This window comes from Chelonoidis abingdonii, chromosome 2 (assembly GCF_003597395.2).
Source record: "Chelonoidis abingdonii isolate Lonesome George chromosome 2, CheloAbing_2.0, whole genome shotgun sequence".
NCBI lineage: Eukaryota > Metazoa > Chordata > Testudines > Testudinidae > Chelonoidis > Chelonoidis abingdonii.
The window spans coordinates 4,889,049-4,907,756 of NC_133770.1; the positions used below are offsets into that span (position 1 = coordinate 4,889,049).

The window sequence follows — 18,708 nt, forward strand, 5'->3', positions numbered from 1 at the left end:
AAGAACGTTGCCCTTATTAAGCAAACATCTCATGCTTTTTGCAAATTACACATTTCATCTTTCCTACACACAACCTGTGGATGACCTTTGTTTTCTGTGAATTGTGGAAAGTGTTTACATCTAAGTATCTGATATTTGTATCTAATTTTTCTATGCCAGGGGTGAGCAATTTTTTTGGCCGGAGAGCCACATCTGGATATAGAAATTGTATGTCGGCACATAAATGCTCATGAAATTGGGGTTGGGGTGCGGGAGGGGGTGAGGGCTCTGGCTGGGGATATGGGCTCCAGTGTGGTGCCAGAAATGAGTTCAGGGTGCAGGAGGGGGCTCCAGGCTGGGGCAGAGGGGTTGGTGCATGGGGGAAGGGGGTGAGGGCTCTGGCTGGGGATGTAAGCTCTGAGGTGGGGCTGGGGTTGAGGGGTTAGGGGCATAGGAGGGTGCTCCAGGCTGGAACTCAGGGATTCGGAGGGTGGGAGGAGGATCAGGGCTGGGGCAGGGGTTTTGTGCATGTGGGATGAGGGGTGCAGGCTCGGGGGGGGGGGGGGGGGACTTACCTCAAGCGGCTCCCAGAAGCAGTGACTTGTACCCCATCTACCTCCTATGTGGAGGCGCAGCCAGGTGGTTCTACTGTGGACTGCCCCATCTGCGGGCACTGCCCCTGCAGTTCCCATTGGCCACAGTTCCTGGCCAATGGGAGCTGCAGGTCAGTGCTTGGGGTGGGGGCAGTGTGTGGAGCGAAGCACCCTGGCTGCCCCTATGCGTAGGAGCTGGAGGAGGGACATGCCGCTGCTTCTGGGAGCCTGCTCCCTGGCTGAAGTGCCGGAGTTGAACAAGCTGCAGACTTTGCTCCCCAGCAGAAGCTTGAGGGCTGGATTAAAACGGCTGGTGGGCTGGATGCAGCCTGCGGGCCGTAGTTTGCCCACCCCCTGATCTATATGATATGGTTTAGACTGGTTTCACTTAGGGTCTTAGAACATAAGAATGGCCATACTCGGTCAGACTAGTGGTCCCTCTAGCACAGTAGTGCCACATGCTCATGCAGAGGCAATGAACAGAACAGGGTAACACTGAGTGATCCATCCCCTGTCATCCAGTCTCAGCTTCTGGTAGTCAGTGGTTTAGGCACAGCTGGAGCATGGGCTAGCATCCCTGACAGTCTTGGCTGATAGCCATTGATCCTCCACGCATTTCTCTTTTTTGTTTTTTAATCCAGTTGTACTTTTGGCCTTCACAACTTCCCGTTTCCAAAGTTTGAATTTGCGTTGTGTGAAGAAATACTTCCTTTTGTTTGTTTTAAATCTGCTGCCTATTCATTTCTTTGGTTCTTTGTTATGCAAAGGGATAAATAACACTTCCTTGTTCATTTTTCTCTGTACCATTCATGATCTTGTAAATCTCTATCATATCCACCCTTAATCATCTCTTTTACAAGCTGAAGAGTACAATCTTTTTAATCTCTCCTTATGGAATCTGTTCCATACTCCTAACTTTTTTTGGCTTTCTCTACCCCCCCCCCCCCACCCCCTTCCTATTCTAATGTATCTTCTTTGAGATGAAGTGATCAGAGCTGTATGCAGTGTTCAAGATGTGGGTGTGCCATGGATTTATATAGTGACATTATGATATTTTCTGTTTTATCTATCCCTTTTCTAGTGTTTCCTAATGTTCTGGTAGCTTTGACTGGTGCTGCACATTGAGCAGATGTTTTCAGGGAACTATCTACTCCAAGATCTTTCTTGAACGGTAACAACTAATTTAGGTCACATCATTTGGTAAATGTCGTTGAGATTATTTTTCCAATGTGCATTACTTTGAAGTAATCAACACTGAATATCTGGTCCTGGGTAATTTATCAGTTTATTCTGAAACCTCCAATACTGACACCTCAGTCTGGGACAGGTCCTCAGATTTGTCACCTAAAAAGAATAGCTTGGGTGTGGGGAATCTCCCTTATCTTCTGCAATGAAGGCAGGTTCAAAGAATTAGGTTAGCTTATCTGCAACAGCCTTATCTTCCTTGAATGCACGTTAGCACCTCGATTGTCCAGGGGCCCCCCTGGTTGTTTGGCAAACTTCCTGCTTCTGAAGTACTACATTGTTTTGCCGTTAGATTTTGTATCTTCGGCAAGGTGCTCTTCAAATACTTTCTTGCTCTGCCTTCTTATACTTTTACACTTGACTTGCCAGAGTTTATGCTCCTTTCTATTTTCCTCAGTAGGATTTGACTTCCAGTTTTTAAAGGATGCCGTTTTCCATCAAACTGCCTCTTTTACTCTGTTTTTTAGCCATGCTGGTATTTTCTGATCTTGTATGTTCCAAATAGGATTGTCAAGCGATTTAATCAAATGATTAATTTTTTTATCGCCTTTTAAACAATAATAGAATACCATTTATTTAAATATTTTTGGATGTTTTCTACATTTTCAACTATATTTAAATTACAACACAGAATACAAAGTGTACAATGCTCACTTTATATTTCTTTTTATTACAAATATTTGCACTGTTAAATAGTATTTTTCAGTTCACCTAATACAAGCACTGTTGTACAATCTCTTTATCATGAAAGTTGAACTTACAAATATAGAATTATGTACAAAAAATACACTGCATTCAAAAATAAAACAATGTAAAACTTTAGAGCCTACAAGTCCAATCAGTCCTTCTCCTTGTTCAGCCAATCACTTCTACAACCAAGTTTATTTACATTTGCAGAAGATAATGCTGCCTGCTTCTTGTTTACAGTGTCAACTGAAAGCGAGAATGTAGTTTACATGGCACTGTTGTATCCAGAGTCGCAAGATCTTTATATGACAGATGTGCTAAAGAGTCTTATGTCCCTTGGTGCTTCAGCTGTCATTCCACAGGACATGTATCCACGCTGATGACAATTTCTGTTCGATAATGATCCAAAGCAAGGTGGACTGATGCATGTTCATTTTTATCATCTTGAGTCAGATGCCAAGGTTAATTTTCTTTTTTGGGGGGTTGGATTCTGTAGTTTTTGCATCAGTGTTGCTCTTTTAAGACTTCTGAAAGCATGTTCCACACCTCATCCCTCTCAGATTTTTTAAGGCAATTCAGATTCTTAAATCTTGGGTTGAATGCTGTAACGATCTTTAGAAATTTCATATCGGTATCTTCGTTGCATTTTGTCAAATTTGTAGTGAAAGTGTTCTTAAAATGAACAATATATGCTGGGTCATCATCCAAAACTGCTATAACATGAAATATATGGCAGAATGCAGGTAAAACAGAGCAGGAGACATACAACTTTTGCCCAAGGAGTCCAGTCACAAATTTAATTAACGCATTATTTTTTTAGCGAGCATCAGCATGGAAGCATGTCCTCTGGAACAAAGGCTGAAGTATGAAGAAGCATTGAATCTTTAGCGCATCTTTCAGTGCCAGCTACAACAGTGTCATGAATGTCTGTTCTCACCTTCAAGTGACACTATAATTAAGTGAGCAGCGTTATCTCCCATAAATGTTAACAACCTTGTTTCTCTTAGTGATTGGCTGAACAAGAAGTAGGACTGAGTGGACTTATAGGCCTTCCTGCATGTGCTCCTCTTCTCCCAAAAGGTGCTCCAGTTCCTAATAAATCTAAAGCCCTCCTCCTTACATCATTGCCTCATGTATGCATTGAAACCCTGCAGTTCTGCCTGTCTTCCTGGCCCTATACCTGAAACTGAAAGCATTTCAGAGAATGCTACCATGGAGGTCCTGGTCTTTGATCTCTTACCTAGCAGCCTAAATTTGGCTTCCAGGGAAAGATAGGAGAGAGGTCCTATGTCATTGGTACCTACATGTACCACGACCACCGGCTTCTCCCCAGCACAGCACATAAGTCAGTCTAGATGTCTTGTGAGAGCTGCAACCTTTGCACCCAGTAGGCAATTCACTATGCGGTTAATTCCTGTCATCACAAACCAACTCTGTTTTTAATAATTGAATCTCCCATTGCTGTTACCTTTCTCAACCTAGTAACTGGGTTCCCCTCCCGTGGAGGGGTATCTTCAGTGTGAGAGGATACCAGGACATCATCTGGAAGAAGGGTTTCAACTATGGGATTGTTTCCCTCAGTTCCAGCTTGATACTCTCCTTCCCCAAGACACTCATTCTCCTTAACAGCACAGAGGCTGTCAGACTAGGGTGGAACTATTCTTCTGTATCCCTGAAAGTTTCCTCTGTGTACCTCTGTCTTCCTTAGCTCCTCCAGTTCAGCCACTCTGGTCTCAAGAGCCTGTACAATGTCTCTGAGGGCCATGATCCGCTTGCACTGAACGCACACGTGCACCACCTACCCACAGGGCAGGTACCCGGACATGCTGCATTCAGTGCAATGAAGTGTGTGCCTCCCACTCTGATGCTGGACTGTGCCTGTGTTGTAGTTATTCTTGCTTGGGGGTTGGGTTTGGTTGGGTTGGGTTGCGTTTGGTTAGGTTATGGGGATATTATTGGACTAAATTTAGAATAGGTTTGTTAGATGTTTCTTCCTCTCTCTCTCTCTCTCTCTAACCTCCACTGTTTCCTGTTTCGGTTCGTTGGCTCGTCTTCATTATTATCCCCTGCTGATTCAAACTAAGTCTTTTGAAAAACTCCATTTCTCTCCAAAAGGTCGGCTTGTGAATCACTTTCAAATATTTTTTTAAACTCTCCCGAATGTCTGCCTATACTATAGATTTTTTTATAGAAAAGTTTGAACTGCCTGGTCCTGGAGCAGCTTCTAGGTCTGTATTTGTGAGGCAGTAACAAAGCATTAGGTCCTGTCCTACAATCAAGGCAAACTGTCTTTTGCCAATAGCACCAAGCTGTTTTTTATGTTACTGCACAGTCTGCTCTGGCTTAGTTGGTAAATTAAATGATTGCTTGCTTTTCCCAGCAAAAATAATTGCCTTGAAACTGTCCGTCTGTTTCTGTAAAGTTCAGATCCAATCTCTTCCTCTGCCTCCCCCCATCACCATGATTGGATCGCTAACAGCCAGGATGTTCATACTGAGGCTCAACCTCAAGCACGCTCAGCAGTGTGCTTCTCTGTGGTCAGTATTTGTATTGCCAACAACTAGGCCCTTACCCTTCCTCTAACTGGCATGCCAGCATATGGCATTCTGCCACCTCTTTTGAGTGGTAGCTTAGTTATGTTGCTCTGCCCAGCCCCTTCTTTGCCCTACCCGTCAGGCACCCCAGTTCCCTTCCCACTCAGCCCTTCTGTATACCTTCCGCTTTAGCTAGTGTCTCATCTCTCCCTCTGCTCTCTCTCTTCGAACTGATAACTTTATTCTGTTCTCTGCTCAGCCCTGCCTCTCTCTGTCACTGAGGCACCTAAGTTCTCTTGATTCTGTTCGCACTCTGCCCCTTGGACCGGCTGCTCACTTGCTGTGCCTTATGTCATGAAATCTGCTCTCATCCTTCTCTGTTGTCTTTGTCTGGTGGTCAGGGAGCCTGAGGGCACAACTTCTTGTCCTGGGCTTCTGAGCAATATGTTTTTCCAGTTTGCTCCCAAGGAGATGTGCAGCTGGATGGCTGTAAAGCCAAGCTAATAATGCTCCTGTTGCTCCTCTTATGCACTCTCTCTTTCCCCTTTCCAGCTTCCTATCCTGCATACGGTGCCTTTGCTGAAGTGCTGCACATGGTGGACCTGAGAAACCCCCAGGACACATTCCGGGATGGCAGCTAGGTGACGACAGCTGAGGATGACCCTGACTGAAAAGCTGCGCGAGAAGATATCGCGGGCATTCTACAACCACGGGCTGCTGTGTGCTTCATACCCCATTCCCATCATCCTCTTCACTGGCCTCTGTATCCTGGCTTGCTGGTAAGTGCTGCAAAATACTTGTCTGCACAGATCATTGCTCGGTTCCCTGCTACTGGTCTGTGAGGTTCTTTCTCTGAGTGTGCGCTGTCCCTGAAGTGTTTGGTTTAAGGTAGGAGCTTCCAGTCATCATCATGCTGAGGAGCAAAATGGGAAGCCAGGGACAAAACACCTTGATGTGTAAAAGCAGACCAACTAATGGTCAACTCTGGAACCAGAAATAGGCGGCAGGGCAGGGGAAATGGTGGTCTGCCCCTTCTACCTACACAATATTCAGCCTAAACTACTGTTCCTGGAACTGTGTCATCTTATCCTTATCCAGCCCAACCCTAGCTCATCTGCCCAGTTCTTGTACCTCCTGATTGCTTGGTTCTTCTCTGAAAATAGGGACTCAGATGGGGAGTGGAGTGCACTTACTATTATTGGATAATCGTGGGTGTAAGAGGCCATTATTATTTAGACTGGGGTCTTGGGGACTATGGCAGTTGGGACTGGGGACCCTGTTGTACTAAGCACTGTGCAAACACGTATGAATAGCTTCTGCTTTGAAGAGCTTATACTCTAGTAACACCTGCCTAAAGTCATCAACATTAACTAAAGGGTGGAAGTTGATCTGTAATGACCTGCCTCTTCTCTTCTCTCCAAATCCGTTCTTTTAGGGGGTCTCCAAACTGTGTTAAAATAGACGATAGAGATGCCCCCTGAGCACTGGTCTTCTACTTGCCATAGGGCAGCTTCCTCCATATGCATAATACTACAAGGGACTGATATTAATTACTATTTCTGTAGTTCCTGACACCTTGTTTAAAGAGAAATTTCCAAAAATGCGTTGGACAGCTGCTGAAGAGTGTGGAATAAAAGGGGCCTTTATCCGTATTTGGCAATGTCCCATGGCATAGGGCCAACATTCCTAGGATTAAAACCCTCCTAATGGATATTACTGATGTATCCATTACTAATAGGTCTGGGTCTCCATTTGAGAACACAAAATTACTCTTAAAAGCACTGAAGTGTGCTCTGGAAGAGGAGGAAGTTGCCTGGTATCTTGTGGATCCGAATATAGCTGACTAAATTCCATCATAGTAGCAATTTCCGGAAGGGATTTGTTTCTCTGTCAGTCGATCTGAAGAACATCTGAGTATCCTATACAGGATATCTCCACTTCGCATGCAATAGGCATTACTAGTACAATGCTTCACCTTTTGGCCTACCCACCTCTCTAACTTGTGCTTTGAACAGCACCCTAAACATCTTAGTTTCCTTGGGTAAAAAGGAGTCCTGTATATCCATTTTAAAACTACCTGCTCACCTGAGCATTCAGCCTGGGAAAGGCCCATGGAGCAGCCATCATGCAACCAAGATTATATTGTGGAATAACATGGATTTCTCAACGTTGAGAGCTGTATGACAAGGCACAAGGATATTCGTTTTCTAGTCACATCTGTCAGGGCTCTGATGTCTCGAATCAGAACGATGATGTCTTACACCAACATACTATTGAGAGTGAGATTCTCTCTGGTCCTCTCCAGAAATTTCCTAACTTTTTCAGCCTACAGGAGCCATCATCACCCCTTCCCTTGTCCCATTGTCGAAGGGTACCCGGAAGGGCACAGTATGTCAGAACTGGAGATGGAATTAATTTTCTCCACCAACCAGCTTCAAGAGTAGGGACATTCCTTTGGGCAGCGGTTTCATCCAAGGTTAATGAAAGAACAGGACTCCCTCACAGTACCACTTAGATCAAGCTTAGAGTACTTAGGCTGTAAGAATTGTAACTCAGTCCTAGTCAGCCAAGACATACTGGTGATGTCTTACAACACTTTTGCAGTGGCTTTCATCAACAGGAAAGGAGTAACACATCCTCAGCCCTGGTGTGAGTGGCTAATAGTCTCTGTTCTGGGTGAAGGGAAGAAGCAGCGGGGGGCAGGGAAAGGGGAAAAAAGTCTTCTGCATTTTCAAGCACTACATATAAACAGGCAATAAACATCAAAGCAGCTGGTTAAGCAGGAATAGACTAAATCCAGGAGAGTGGAGTCTACATCCCAAGATCTTTGAGTGGAGGCCCTGGGTTGCATCCCCATCAATGGACTTACATGCATCCAGGTCCAGATCTAGCAAAGATCCTGGAGACTTATTCCAGATGGAGATCAATAGGCTGTAGCTATGTTCACACACTTTCTTCTATGGGCAAAATCATGAGTCAATTTCTGTTCATAGTGTTCTCCAAGGCAGTTTAACAAAAGTGAGCTGGGTTGACCCCATGTTGTCCAGGAGTGTCTAGGTTCTCACCTCCAGTTCGGATGGCAAGCATCACTCAGATATGCCTTCTCTTCAAGAAGGCTCTATTCTCAAAACCCAAATTCCACAGAGTAATGTAGCTACAGGATATTTAAGAGGTACCAGTTACAAATGCATCCAAATAGTCTCTTTTATCATATCTTTAGCCTTGAGAAAGTATGCCATAAACAGGGCATCTTTAAGGGTCTGGTCCGTAGGGAAGGCATAGTGCTAAGTCATTAGAATGGATCGATATACTCAAGGCAAGGGAAAAGCATATCTTTTTGGAGTTCTTTCAGTAAAGTTTTTTAATAAAGGCCTAAGACCTGGTTACAATAAAGTGTTTTCTTCCAGCCTTCTTGACTAACATGCAAAACACAATAAATTTAAACAGAAATGAGCACACCTCTGACATGCTCTGTCAGCTCTAAAAAAACAAAAACAAACCATTGAATGCAGTACTAAATTCAATCAGTCTCTAGATTTGTTGGTCTAAACACGCATCATAAACTAAACGAAGCTACCAAGGCTTCAGTTATTAGATGGCTAAATTGTTGCTTTTAAGAAGCTTTACAAGGTTGAAGCCATTTTTCTCCTCAAATGCTCATGTTCATGCAGAGCCATGGAAGCCTCCTGTCCTGAAGGACCATGTGAAACATATAAAGAGATGTCGGGTGGCCACCTAGTCATGGAAACATGTTTCCACACCTTCGCCAAATGGTACAAATTAAACATGCATGCCTCATCAGCCCCTGCTGTGGAGGAGGGCTCTGCCTACTATGCTCACCCATTAACTGATATATAGTTAGATGCAGTTTTGGGGGGTTTGTAATCTTCTCATCCATCTTTTGTTTCCCTCTCTGGTGAGACACTTGCTGTTGGACGTGTCAGTCTGGTGGATCTGGAGACTGTCCCTGCAAAGAATTGCAAAATTCCTTAACTGGCCTGAAAATGGCCTTTCTTCTAGTAGGAAAGTCTCCAAATCAAACACACCTGGCGCAAGGACTAAAGTTTAAAGGAATTAGCTGGAACTGGCTGTGGCTTCACAGTTTGTGTTTGTTTCTAGCCTGACTTGATTGATTGGTCTGGTTCTGCCTCCACGGAACTCGAAGCAAAGTTAAGACCCATTGTAATGGATTTGTGGACTTTCCCGCTAGAGAAGAAAGGACTTTTTCAGGTGAATTGAGATTTTTGTATTTTACTCAATTGCTAATCAGACTTCAGCTGTTTTTAACCCTTGGAGCTAAGCTACTTTAAGTTCCCAATACCCAAAGGGACTGCAGTCTCCTGGAGGAGTGACTGATGAAATTAGAAGCAAATACACGCTGCAGAATGGGACTACCCTGGTCTGTTTCCAAAATAAACCAAACTGGTGGTACGGAGATAAAAATATGAAAATCTTTGCCCCCACGATGCACATTTATTTTTTGGGGGTCCTGAGAGCAGGGCACGGTGCTGAAGTCCTCAGCTGAATGCAAACAGTACTCATTCATCATTCAGAAACTGGCATCTCACCATTATTAGCCTAGGTTTGTGCATTTACCAGAGTTTAAACAGTGAGCCACTGTTGCCAGCAGCTGGCTATGAAGCAGACCATCCCTTGCCATTGCCACCCCTGCCCATGGATAATTACTAGCCTAGAAAACGAAAACCTGGTTAACCAAAAACCATATAGCTCACTTGCGTCTTGCACTGCTCCCTGAATCCTATCAAGCTCTTTTAGGACCACAAGTAGGAATGAACTGAAGTGTAGAGGGTCCCTCAGCCTTGTTCCTCTTGGGCAACAGGCAGCAAGAACACTTCAGCCAGTGGAATCTCTCACTGGACCCAGGTGGTGAGGTTGTGCTGTTTTCCCTGTCTCAGCCAGACTGAAGATTGGCTGAGAGCTCTTCTAAAGCAAGTATTATCATGATACTTGTGTGGTGCCCAGGGTGGTGGTAACTAGTAGTAGGTCCCCTCTTGTAAGGGCTGGCAGGTCACTATCCTTCTTTGGCTTATTCATTCCCTGAGGGTTCCTCTGGGACAATGTGGAGGTAGTGCTGCTGAGTTGGGGAAACCTCAGGAGTAGATGGTGGAGGTGACGTCTTCTCTTCTGATTCAGTATTTTGAAGAATGCTTGCAACTGTAAGGTTGGCAGTTCTGCTGGGTCCTCAGCTGCTTGTAGCTCAACTGACAGTTCTCCAGCCTGCCTCTCTACACTGTGTTGAAAAGATGTAAAAACAAACGGGACATAAATATAGTTGCTTGGACTGCATCATACTGTATCTTAATTACTTGAGTTCAGCAGTAATAGAAACCTGCAGATGACCACTTCTTGTCTCTGTGCTGCAGTTACAGAATGCCCGTAAGCTGTTTTGGGCACTCGGTCTCTAGAAAGGATCTTTCTCAGAACTATGGCTGCTTCTTAGAGCTTCCTGTTTTCTAGAGTTGTCACTGATTCAGAACCCTACTCGCTTCCTCCCCACCTCCATCCTTTCCATTCCTGCCTTGCAGCTGATGTTCAGGAATGCTCACTGGAACCTTATTGCTCTCTAAATTTCAGCTTTGCTTCCCTCAGTCTTTCCTTCTCACCTGAGCTCCATTTCCTCCAATCTCGTCTAACTCATTATAGAGCAGTTTGGAGTCGTGTGGTGCACACCATCTTAACAATGAACTAATCTCATCAGGTTTCGGAGTTGTCACAGTGCCTGGCCACTTGGGGAAAGCTGGAATCCCTCCGGCAGTTCAGCTGCAGCGCTTGGTTTATTTTAAGCACCTCTTTTGTTTCCATAGGTGATATGTTGTTTGCTTTTGAAGTAGTGGCTCTGGTGAATTTCTCAGTGTCACTGCACTGCTATCTCCCAATTCTTTTCTTTTCCCACTGCCAACTTACCTCTGTCAGTGACCACCAGAGCTGTCGCTGTATTAGGCTTGTCCATATTAATGCTGAAACCCACCTAGCCCTGTTAACATCTTCTTTGAAGCCTGTTATTGGGGTAGCCTTGAACAGGGCTATAAAAGAACACTCAGATTCTATGGCTTTGATCTGATCTCTGAGCCTTTAATCCTCGCAATACCCTTGTGATATAAGTATTCTCTCCCCCGGAAATTGATGCAAGTTGCAACCACCCCAAAAGGAGTCTGAGGCAGGGCTGGGAATAGAATCCAGGATCCTAACTCCCATTCCCCGGCTTTGCCTGCTAGAGAATGCTCTTTTCCTTTCTTGCCTTAGACTAACTTAAAGGGTACGTGTAACCCTGAAGGGTTTTTTGTAGCAGTCCATTCTCCAAGGCAGTTTCCAAATGGCCACAAGGTACCAGTAAGGTACAAGTTTGTTCCTATGGACAAGGCTTGAGCAAATGCAGAGATTGTTGTGGTTACATGTTAAAATTTAAATAGCTGTGGCTCTTTGAATTGCATGTGTGAATATTCAGTTCAGATAACTGCAGGGCCATAATCTGCCTAGGCAATTACCCAGCTATACATCTCTGCATAAGGTTTTAGATGTGTCCTCTGGATAGGCAGGGGGTAATGTGGTCTAGTGGACTAAGTACTAGAAGAGAAGCCATTCCTGCATTCTAATCCCTGCTCTGCATCTGACTCACTGTAATAGTTTGGTTTGTTGTTGCTGCTGCAGCTGTCGTCCCCCCCTGTTGTGCTGGATGCTGGGCAGATACATAAGCGATAATCTCTGCCCCGCCCCATCCCAAAAAAAGTTTCACAATGAAAAGGTAAGACACAACAGATAGGTGAGATAGACAAGCTGTCCCGGGTGGGATGGAAGGGACAGGATAATAAATATATAATAGGATGTACAAAACCATCACAGCTCTCCATCTGCCTAGCCATTATCTGGTTGCACTTTACTGTGCATTTTCTCCTTAAAGATACCATCATCTTTTGGTTGTCAGCCCCCTAGCATGAGACTGGCAGAACTCCTTAGGACTGGTGGAGCAAGAGCCAGGATCACCACTGGCTGTTGTGAGCCACCTGCACAGCTTAACTGCAGCCTTTGGAGCTTTCCAGTCTGTTAGCAGAACTCCTCCCTGGAGTAGCTGCATCCCTATCAGTTGCTGCTTCATCTCTTCTTCTGCATCACTTTGAAGCTGTTGGGGGCCACTAAAACCAATATTAGAAGCGTGAGGCACTTTGCCTTGTCACTTGGATCTAGGCTTTGGTGCCTATCTGTTGTGCTTGGCCACCAGTGATTTTGGTGCTTTTGAGACCTTCTGTGCCAAAACTTGAATACTACAGCTGTGTCCACGCATGTTGATGCTTGCCTGGGTGTGTCAGAAAAAAGACAGTGGCACTGTGTCTAGTGCCTGCTTTGGCACCACCATTGCTGTGGTTTGGAGCCTGCCTTGGCATGTAGACATCTTATCAGCTTTTCTTTTTTCCGTGTTCTCTGCCAGCGTCAGCACCTGCAGAGGAACAAAATTCACCAGGTAACTTCAAGCCACATTAGCACAGCAGGAACACATCTCAGTACTTAAATGGTCCCCGTCACCATAGTAGCTGAACACCTTGCAATCTACAGGAGCATTGTGAGGGGGTTGCCCTAGCTTCAGGTGCCTGTTTTCACTTTGTTAGCTTACTGGATAGTAGCTCAAGTAGAGGTGATGCATAGGGGTGGGCCATGGAGGGTCAAGTGCCCCTCACCACCACCACCCCAATTGGCCTACCTGGGGCAGGGAGGGAGAGGAGCTCTCTCCTTCTCTCTCTGCATTTCTCCCTGGCATATCCAGCTGCTCTCCCTGGCAGTCGGGTGGGGAGCTGCTTCTGCCTGAGAGAGTCTGGTTGGGAGGCAGAGCTGGTTCTAAGCTGGAAGCCGCTAGGGGATGATGCAGGGAAATGTCTCTTCTCCTCCCCCTTCACATGGCTATGGTTACAAAACCCCTGGTGTAGACGCAGCTACGCTGATACAAGAGTGCTTGTGTTGGCATAGCTAACGTCGTCTGAGGAGGTGGTGTCCCTACAGTGCCAGGAAACCACCTTTTGTTGGTGTACGCTGCATCTAGGCGGAGGGGCTGTACTGACACAGCTGTGCGGTCATTGGCTCTGGAGTGCGTACATAGCCTTAGTGTGCTCCCTTTCTCCTGCTCAAGACAGAGCCCATAGTGTAGTTCATGCTCACTGGAAACATGAGCAGCCTTGCTCTCTGAAAACGAACCTTCCTTTCCTAGCTGAGCTGTGTGTGTCACTGGGGCTATCAGCTACTGCGAAATGTATAAAAATGTGCAGGGCACTCTCTAGGTAGGTGAGCCAAGGTCCCTGCCTAGCTGGGCTTACAGTCTAAGCAGAGAATGAACAGACAAGCATGAAGTGAATGACTACAGTAAAAAGTCAGTTTGAATTAGGGAGGAATAGCACATGTGTTGGTGCAGTGTTGCACCTAGGTGAGGTGATCGCATGCAGTTTGCTTTAAAAACGAAAGTCTGCCCACAGACTGTTGCAGAGCGTGGTCTGTAAAAGATGATGTCCTGCATGGGGTGGTGATGGGATATGGAGTCTGTCACCTGTAGACTGCTGGTGAAATCTGAACAGGTTTGTACTAACCAAAAGTGGTTACCATCTAAAGGTTCCCTGCCCTGTGGCAGAGAAATACCTGGGTCTTGGCTCTGTTCCCAGTGGGCAAATATCAACATAACAAAATCCACCACCAAAGTTACCTACTTTTCCCCTGATTTTTCTAACATGCACCTACTTCATGCTTTCTCCTGTGCTGCCCCTCAGGCCTGGGAGGAACTCTTTGTGAACATCTGCAAAACCACTGCATTATCCTGCTTCCAAATCCTCCTCAAAGCTCTCCTTTGCTGTGATGCCTACAAAAAACTGACAGTCATTGGGCTTCTGATGCGCTTGTCATGGTGATCAATACTGTCATTGTTTCCTTATACTTCTCCCATCTATCTGTATCTATCTGCTGTCTCATACTTTGATTATAAGCTCTTTGGAGTAAGGGTCGTCTTTTTGTTCTGTTTATACAGCGCCTAGCGCATTCAGATCCTGGTCTACCACTAGGACTTTCAGGGTCTGTGGTAGTACAAATATTTGCAGTCTCTGCAAAAGCCAAAAAGTGAATGGGTCCCGAGCCTGGATGTATCTCACTCAGGTCAGCAAAGAGCTGTGTGGGTAGAGCCGTTTGGGGGATGCTTGTGCTGCTTCACTGGCTTTATGAACAAGATTGACAACCTCAGAGATTGAAATCTAACACTGTTCATCGTCTGACGACATTGTCAGAAAACATGACCAAGGTCTTCAGTGTTACACTTCAAAAATACAGGAAGATTAATGGGGAAAATCAGAGAAACTCACAAATGTGCTTGGCATGATTGCAGTTGCTGAATTAGTAGCCTTGGAAGCATGGAGCAGATTGAAGGGACCCAACCCTCTGACAACTTCCAGAAAGATTTTGTTTTCTTGCCTACAACAATGAGTTTGCACAACCCTGAGGGGGAGAGAGGCAGGTCATCTAATGATCATGTGCCAGTAGATGCCACAGCTCCTCTTCCTCATCTAATACAGTGAGAGCTTTCAGAGTGTGGCTGGGGGACATACGATCTAGTATGCTGCCCCTACCTCTTCCATATTTATGACCCAGCAATAGGATTGGAAAGGAACGTGAAACTGTGGTGTAGATTTTGATGTGTGGGGAGTTAGTGCGAAGGTGAGGTGGATAGTGGGGCGTAGGGGGATTCCTTGTTGCCTTGGTTACGTTCCTGCTGTGGCTATCGTACCTGTGTACGGAATCTTAGATTTTTCTCTTCTGCACCTGGTCCCTGATCCTGTTACCTTCCATTGCTCCACCAAGGTGCCATTTTGTAAATATTTCATAAATGGATTTTTAACATATGTTTTGGATTTAAAACACTAGGCAAAAACTGTTGACCATAAAAACTTCAGAGTGCTAGAATGTTCAGTAATGTCTTGGGAGACAGTTCATGTTTCACTTATGTTTCTCCTCCCTTTTTAGGGTTGTGGTTCCTACTCTTCCCTCTCCCCACCCCCAATAGAAAATCAAACTCAGGCTGGTTTTGCTGTAAGGTAGAAAACAGTACCAGTTTCCAGACAAATTACTTGTGCCCACACCAAAGTAACCTGAGGCCAGATCCTCCGAGGTATTTAGGTCTCTAACTCCCTACGGAAATTGGTGAGAGAGCCACCTGAATGCCTTGGCTTCTTTCTTCTTGCTCATTTCTCCAAGACAATATGCAGCACTGACCCCATTTGAGGCAGTATTAGTAGGACTCAGATGCACTCCAGAGAAGGAGCAAGATAAAACTAAACTCTAAAAGCTCTCGTTGTAAGGGCTTGTGCTTTTGGAGCAAGGCCATCTGAGTTCTGTCCCTGCCGCCTCTCTGAGCTCCAAGAGGCTGTAATATTCAGGTTGTGACAATGGTGAAGTCTTGGGGCTTGTCTGTACAGGGGTTTAGTCACAACTTTTTGATGTGCATCAGGTAACACGCAGTATGGAAGCTGCGCTAATAGCATGCATGTGGAATGCTGTGCCCTCTGGCAATGTGCATCGTATACAGTCAGCAGTGGTAGGCTGTGGGTTGAGGGTGTGGCAGTCTTGGAAAGTGTCCCATGGTCCTTTGCTGCTGAGCAGTTTGCATTCTGAGATTTTTCTTGTTGTACATTGTGGGATGCATAGCGGACACTAAATGAGTTCATTTTTTTTATTTTTAAATCACATGGTTTATCTGTCTATGCCCATACTTCCTTTCTTGGTGGGCAAGTGCCATTTGCAAGTTGCTATCAGCCAACACGGCTCCAACCAAGTTCTGTGCCACTGTGTTGGCAGCCTCAAATATGCAGAGGCTGCTTTGGCTGTATTTCAGCATTCAAAGCCGGATGAGTTCAGCTTTGGACTTTGCCTGCCATACCACTGACCAGACAATGTAGCAGGAGGGTCTTCAGCAGCGGTGGAACCAGGAGGAGGAAGACACTGAGCAAGTGATAGTACGGGACTGATTCTTGGAGCAACTTCACAGCATGCAGTGCCTCTCTAAGCTTCGGAAATCAGCTCAGACTGGTGGGAAAGGATCATTCTGCAGATATGGAGAGGCGAGCAATAGTAAGAGAATTTCAGGATGGAGAATGCAAACTTTTTGGAGATACGTGCTGAACTAACTCCAGAACTGCAGTGTGCCGACATGTGGCAACCTATACCCATGGAGAAGAGGTAGGGTGACCAGATGTCCCAATTTTTATAGGGACAGTCCCGATTTTTGGGTCTTTTTCTTATGAGATCCTATTACCCCCCACCCCCATCCTCATTTTTCACACTTGCTGTCTGGTCACCCTAAGAAGAGGGTCACCATTGCCATCTGGAAGCTGGCTGCCCCTGAATGCTGCTGGTCTGTAGTGACCTGTTTTGGTGTGGGGAGATCAGCCATTGGGACCATTGTCCTGCAGGTGTGTGGTGCCGTGGAAAAGGTACTGTTGCACCAGGTTCTAAAGCTAGGTAGTGCTCCGGAGGTTAGTGATGACTTTGCATGCAGGGGGTTCCCAAATGTAATTGGGCTTATTGTTTGCGCTCCCTAGCAAAGCTCAGAATTCGTGAACACAAGGGGTGTTTCTTCAGGGTGCTCCAAGCGCTTATTGACGCACACGCACACACACACACCCAGGTTCACAGACATAAAAGCTGAAAGCATCCACGGTCGTAGGGTCATTTGGAACTCTGCTTTATGTACCTTAGTGGAGAAAGGACTGTTCCCCCCCAGGAACATGAAGGACATTAATGGTGTGGACATTGCTTATCCTCCGCTTTCCTGTCTAAGGAAGCTATTCCCAGGCCGCTTGAGCAGAAGGAAGGAACTATGGGACCGTTGCCTCAGGCATTGCAGAACGGCAGTGGAGGGTGCATTTGGCCGTTTGAAAGGAAGGTGGTGCTGGTTGTGGAAGAGGTTGGAAGCAGCAGGAAAGAAGTCCCAAAGATGATAGCAGCCTGTTGTTTTTTGCACAGTATTTGAGAGAGGAAAGGAGAAGGCCTCAGACATGGGTTGAGGCTGAGGTGTGGAAATTTGCTCGACAGTTTGAGAAGCCAATGAGATGTCCAGTGCAAAATGCAGACAGCCGGAGCAATATTGTCACGCATGCTGACTGCTCGTAGCTTGAGTCTCAGTCCTGAAACTGTGCAGCTGTACATCCAGCCATTAACCCAGGGAGGGGTGCTAGGGATTTTTTGAGTAGGTTAGTGTTGCTGATGGGTGGTGGAAATGCACCATCGTAGCAATCACTATTTGACCTTGTCTTTACCTCTATATATATATATAGGGGTGTGTGTGTGTGTGTGTGTGTGTGTGTGTGTGTGTGTGTATGTGTGTGTGTATGTATATATATATATATATATGTGTGTGTGTATATATAGGTATATATATTTTTACAACCTTATGAATTAGTGCAAATTTAATGATTTTCTGTGAAAAATGAGCTGATAAGTCCTTATGAATGAAGCTTTCAAGGTTTTGATTATTAAACAGTCTGTTACATTAACGTTCATTTGTTTGTAACTATGCTTAATTATGAAAAATGAATGAAATGAAAAAATGGATTGTTCAGAAACCATATCTACAAAGAATCCTTTCATTAGCACATTAGTGAAACAAAACTACACAGAGCAAGAGTACAGTGCAGGGCACAACACTGGCCTGGGGAGAGCTTAAAGTCACAGGCAAGCATTTGTCTTAGCTCTGCCTTTTTGTTCCTGGACCTGTTCATGTGCAGTGCCAAGACTTCAAGTTCCCAGGCGTGACAGAGGGCTCAAAAGCACTGGGTTCCCGGGGGCCGCTGTGCCTGTGCTTAGAGCCCTGAGCTTGGGTCCGTGAAGGGAGTGGCTGCCGGGGTACAGTGGGAAGGAGTTGCTGTTGTTCCCAGTAGCCAAATGCTGAAAGGCTACATAACTTGGGTGAAAGTGCCACATGTGAAGTCATTTCCCCTACCTGTGGCACTGATCCCTGTGCAGCCACAGGAAGGATTGGAGTGGTTGGGGTTCTCCAGGATTCATAGACTCTAGGACTGGAAGGGACTTCGAGAGGTCATAGAGTCCAGTCCCCTGCCCTCATGGCAGGACCAAATACTGTCTAGACCAGGGGTCCCCAACTCGGTGCCTGTGGGTGCCATGGCACCCGCGGGGGCATCTAAATGCGCCTGTGTCCTGGCCAGTGGTGGAGCATCTGCCGAAATGCCGCCGAATTTCTGAGGCATTTCGGCGGTGATACCTCTCGATGATGCCGCTTGCTGCTGACAATTGAGAGGCGTCATTGAGAGGCGTCACCCCCAAATTTCTGCGGCATTTCGGTGGTGACACCTCTTGATGTCTCTTGCTGCCAAATGATGTCATCGAGAGGCGTCGCTGCCGAAATGCCTCAGAAATTTGGCGGCATTTCAGCAGATGCTCCACCACTGCCACGGTCCTTCATCTGGCGCCCACCGGACGAAAAGGTGGGGACCACTGGTCTAGACCATCCCTGATAGACATTTATCTAAGCTACTCTTAAATATCTCCAGAGATGGAGATTCCACAACTCCCTAGCTAGTTTATTCCAATGTTTAACCACCCTGACAGTTAGGAACTTTTTCCTAATGTCCAACCTAAATCTCCCTTGCTGCAGTTTAAGCCCATTGCTTCTT

General features: G+C 45.8%; 1 protein-coding gene across 1 annotated transcript in view; it reads left to right on the forward strand.

The window, feature by feature from the left end:
• Positions 1-18,708, forward strand: part of SCAP (SREBF chaperone) — a 118,966-nt gene that overhangs the window by 20,274 nt on the left and 79,984 nt on the right. Inside the window, 1 exon segment of the mRNA XM_075062137.1 lies at positions 5,591-5,817. Coding sequence (XP_074918238.1) covers positions 5,696-5,817 — 122 coding nt within the window. The 5' untranslated portion in view covers positions 5,591-5,695.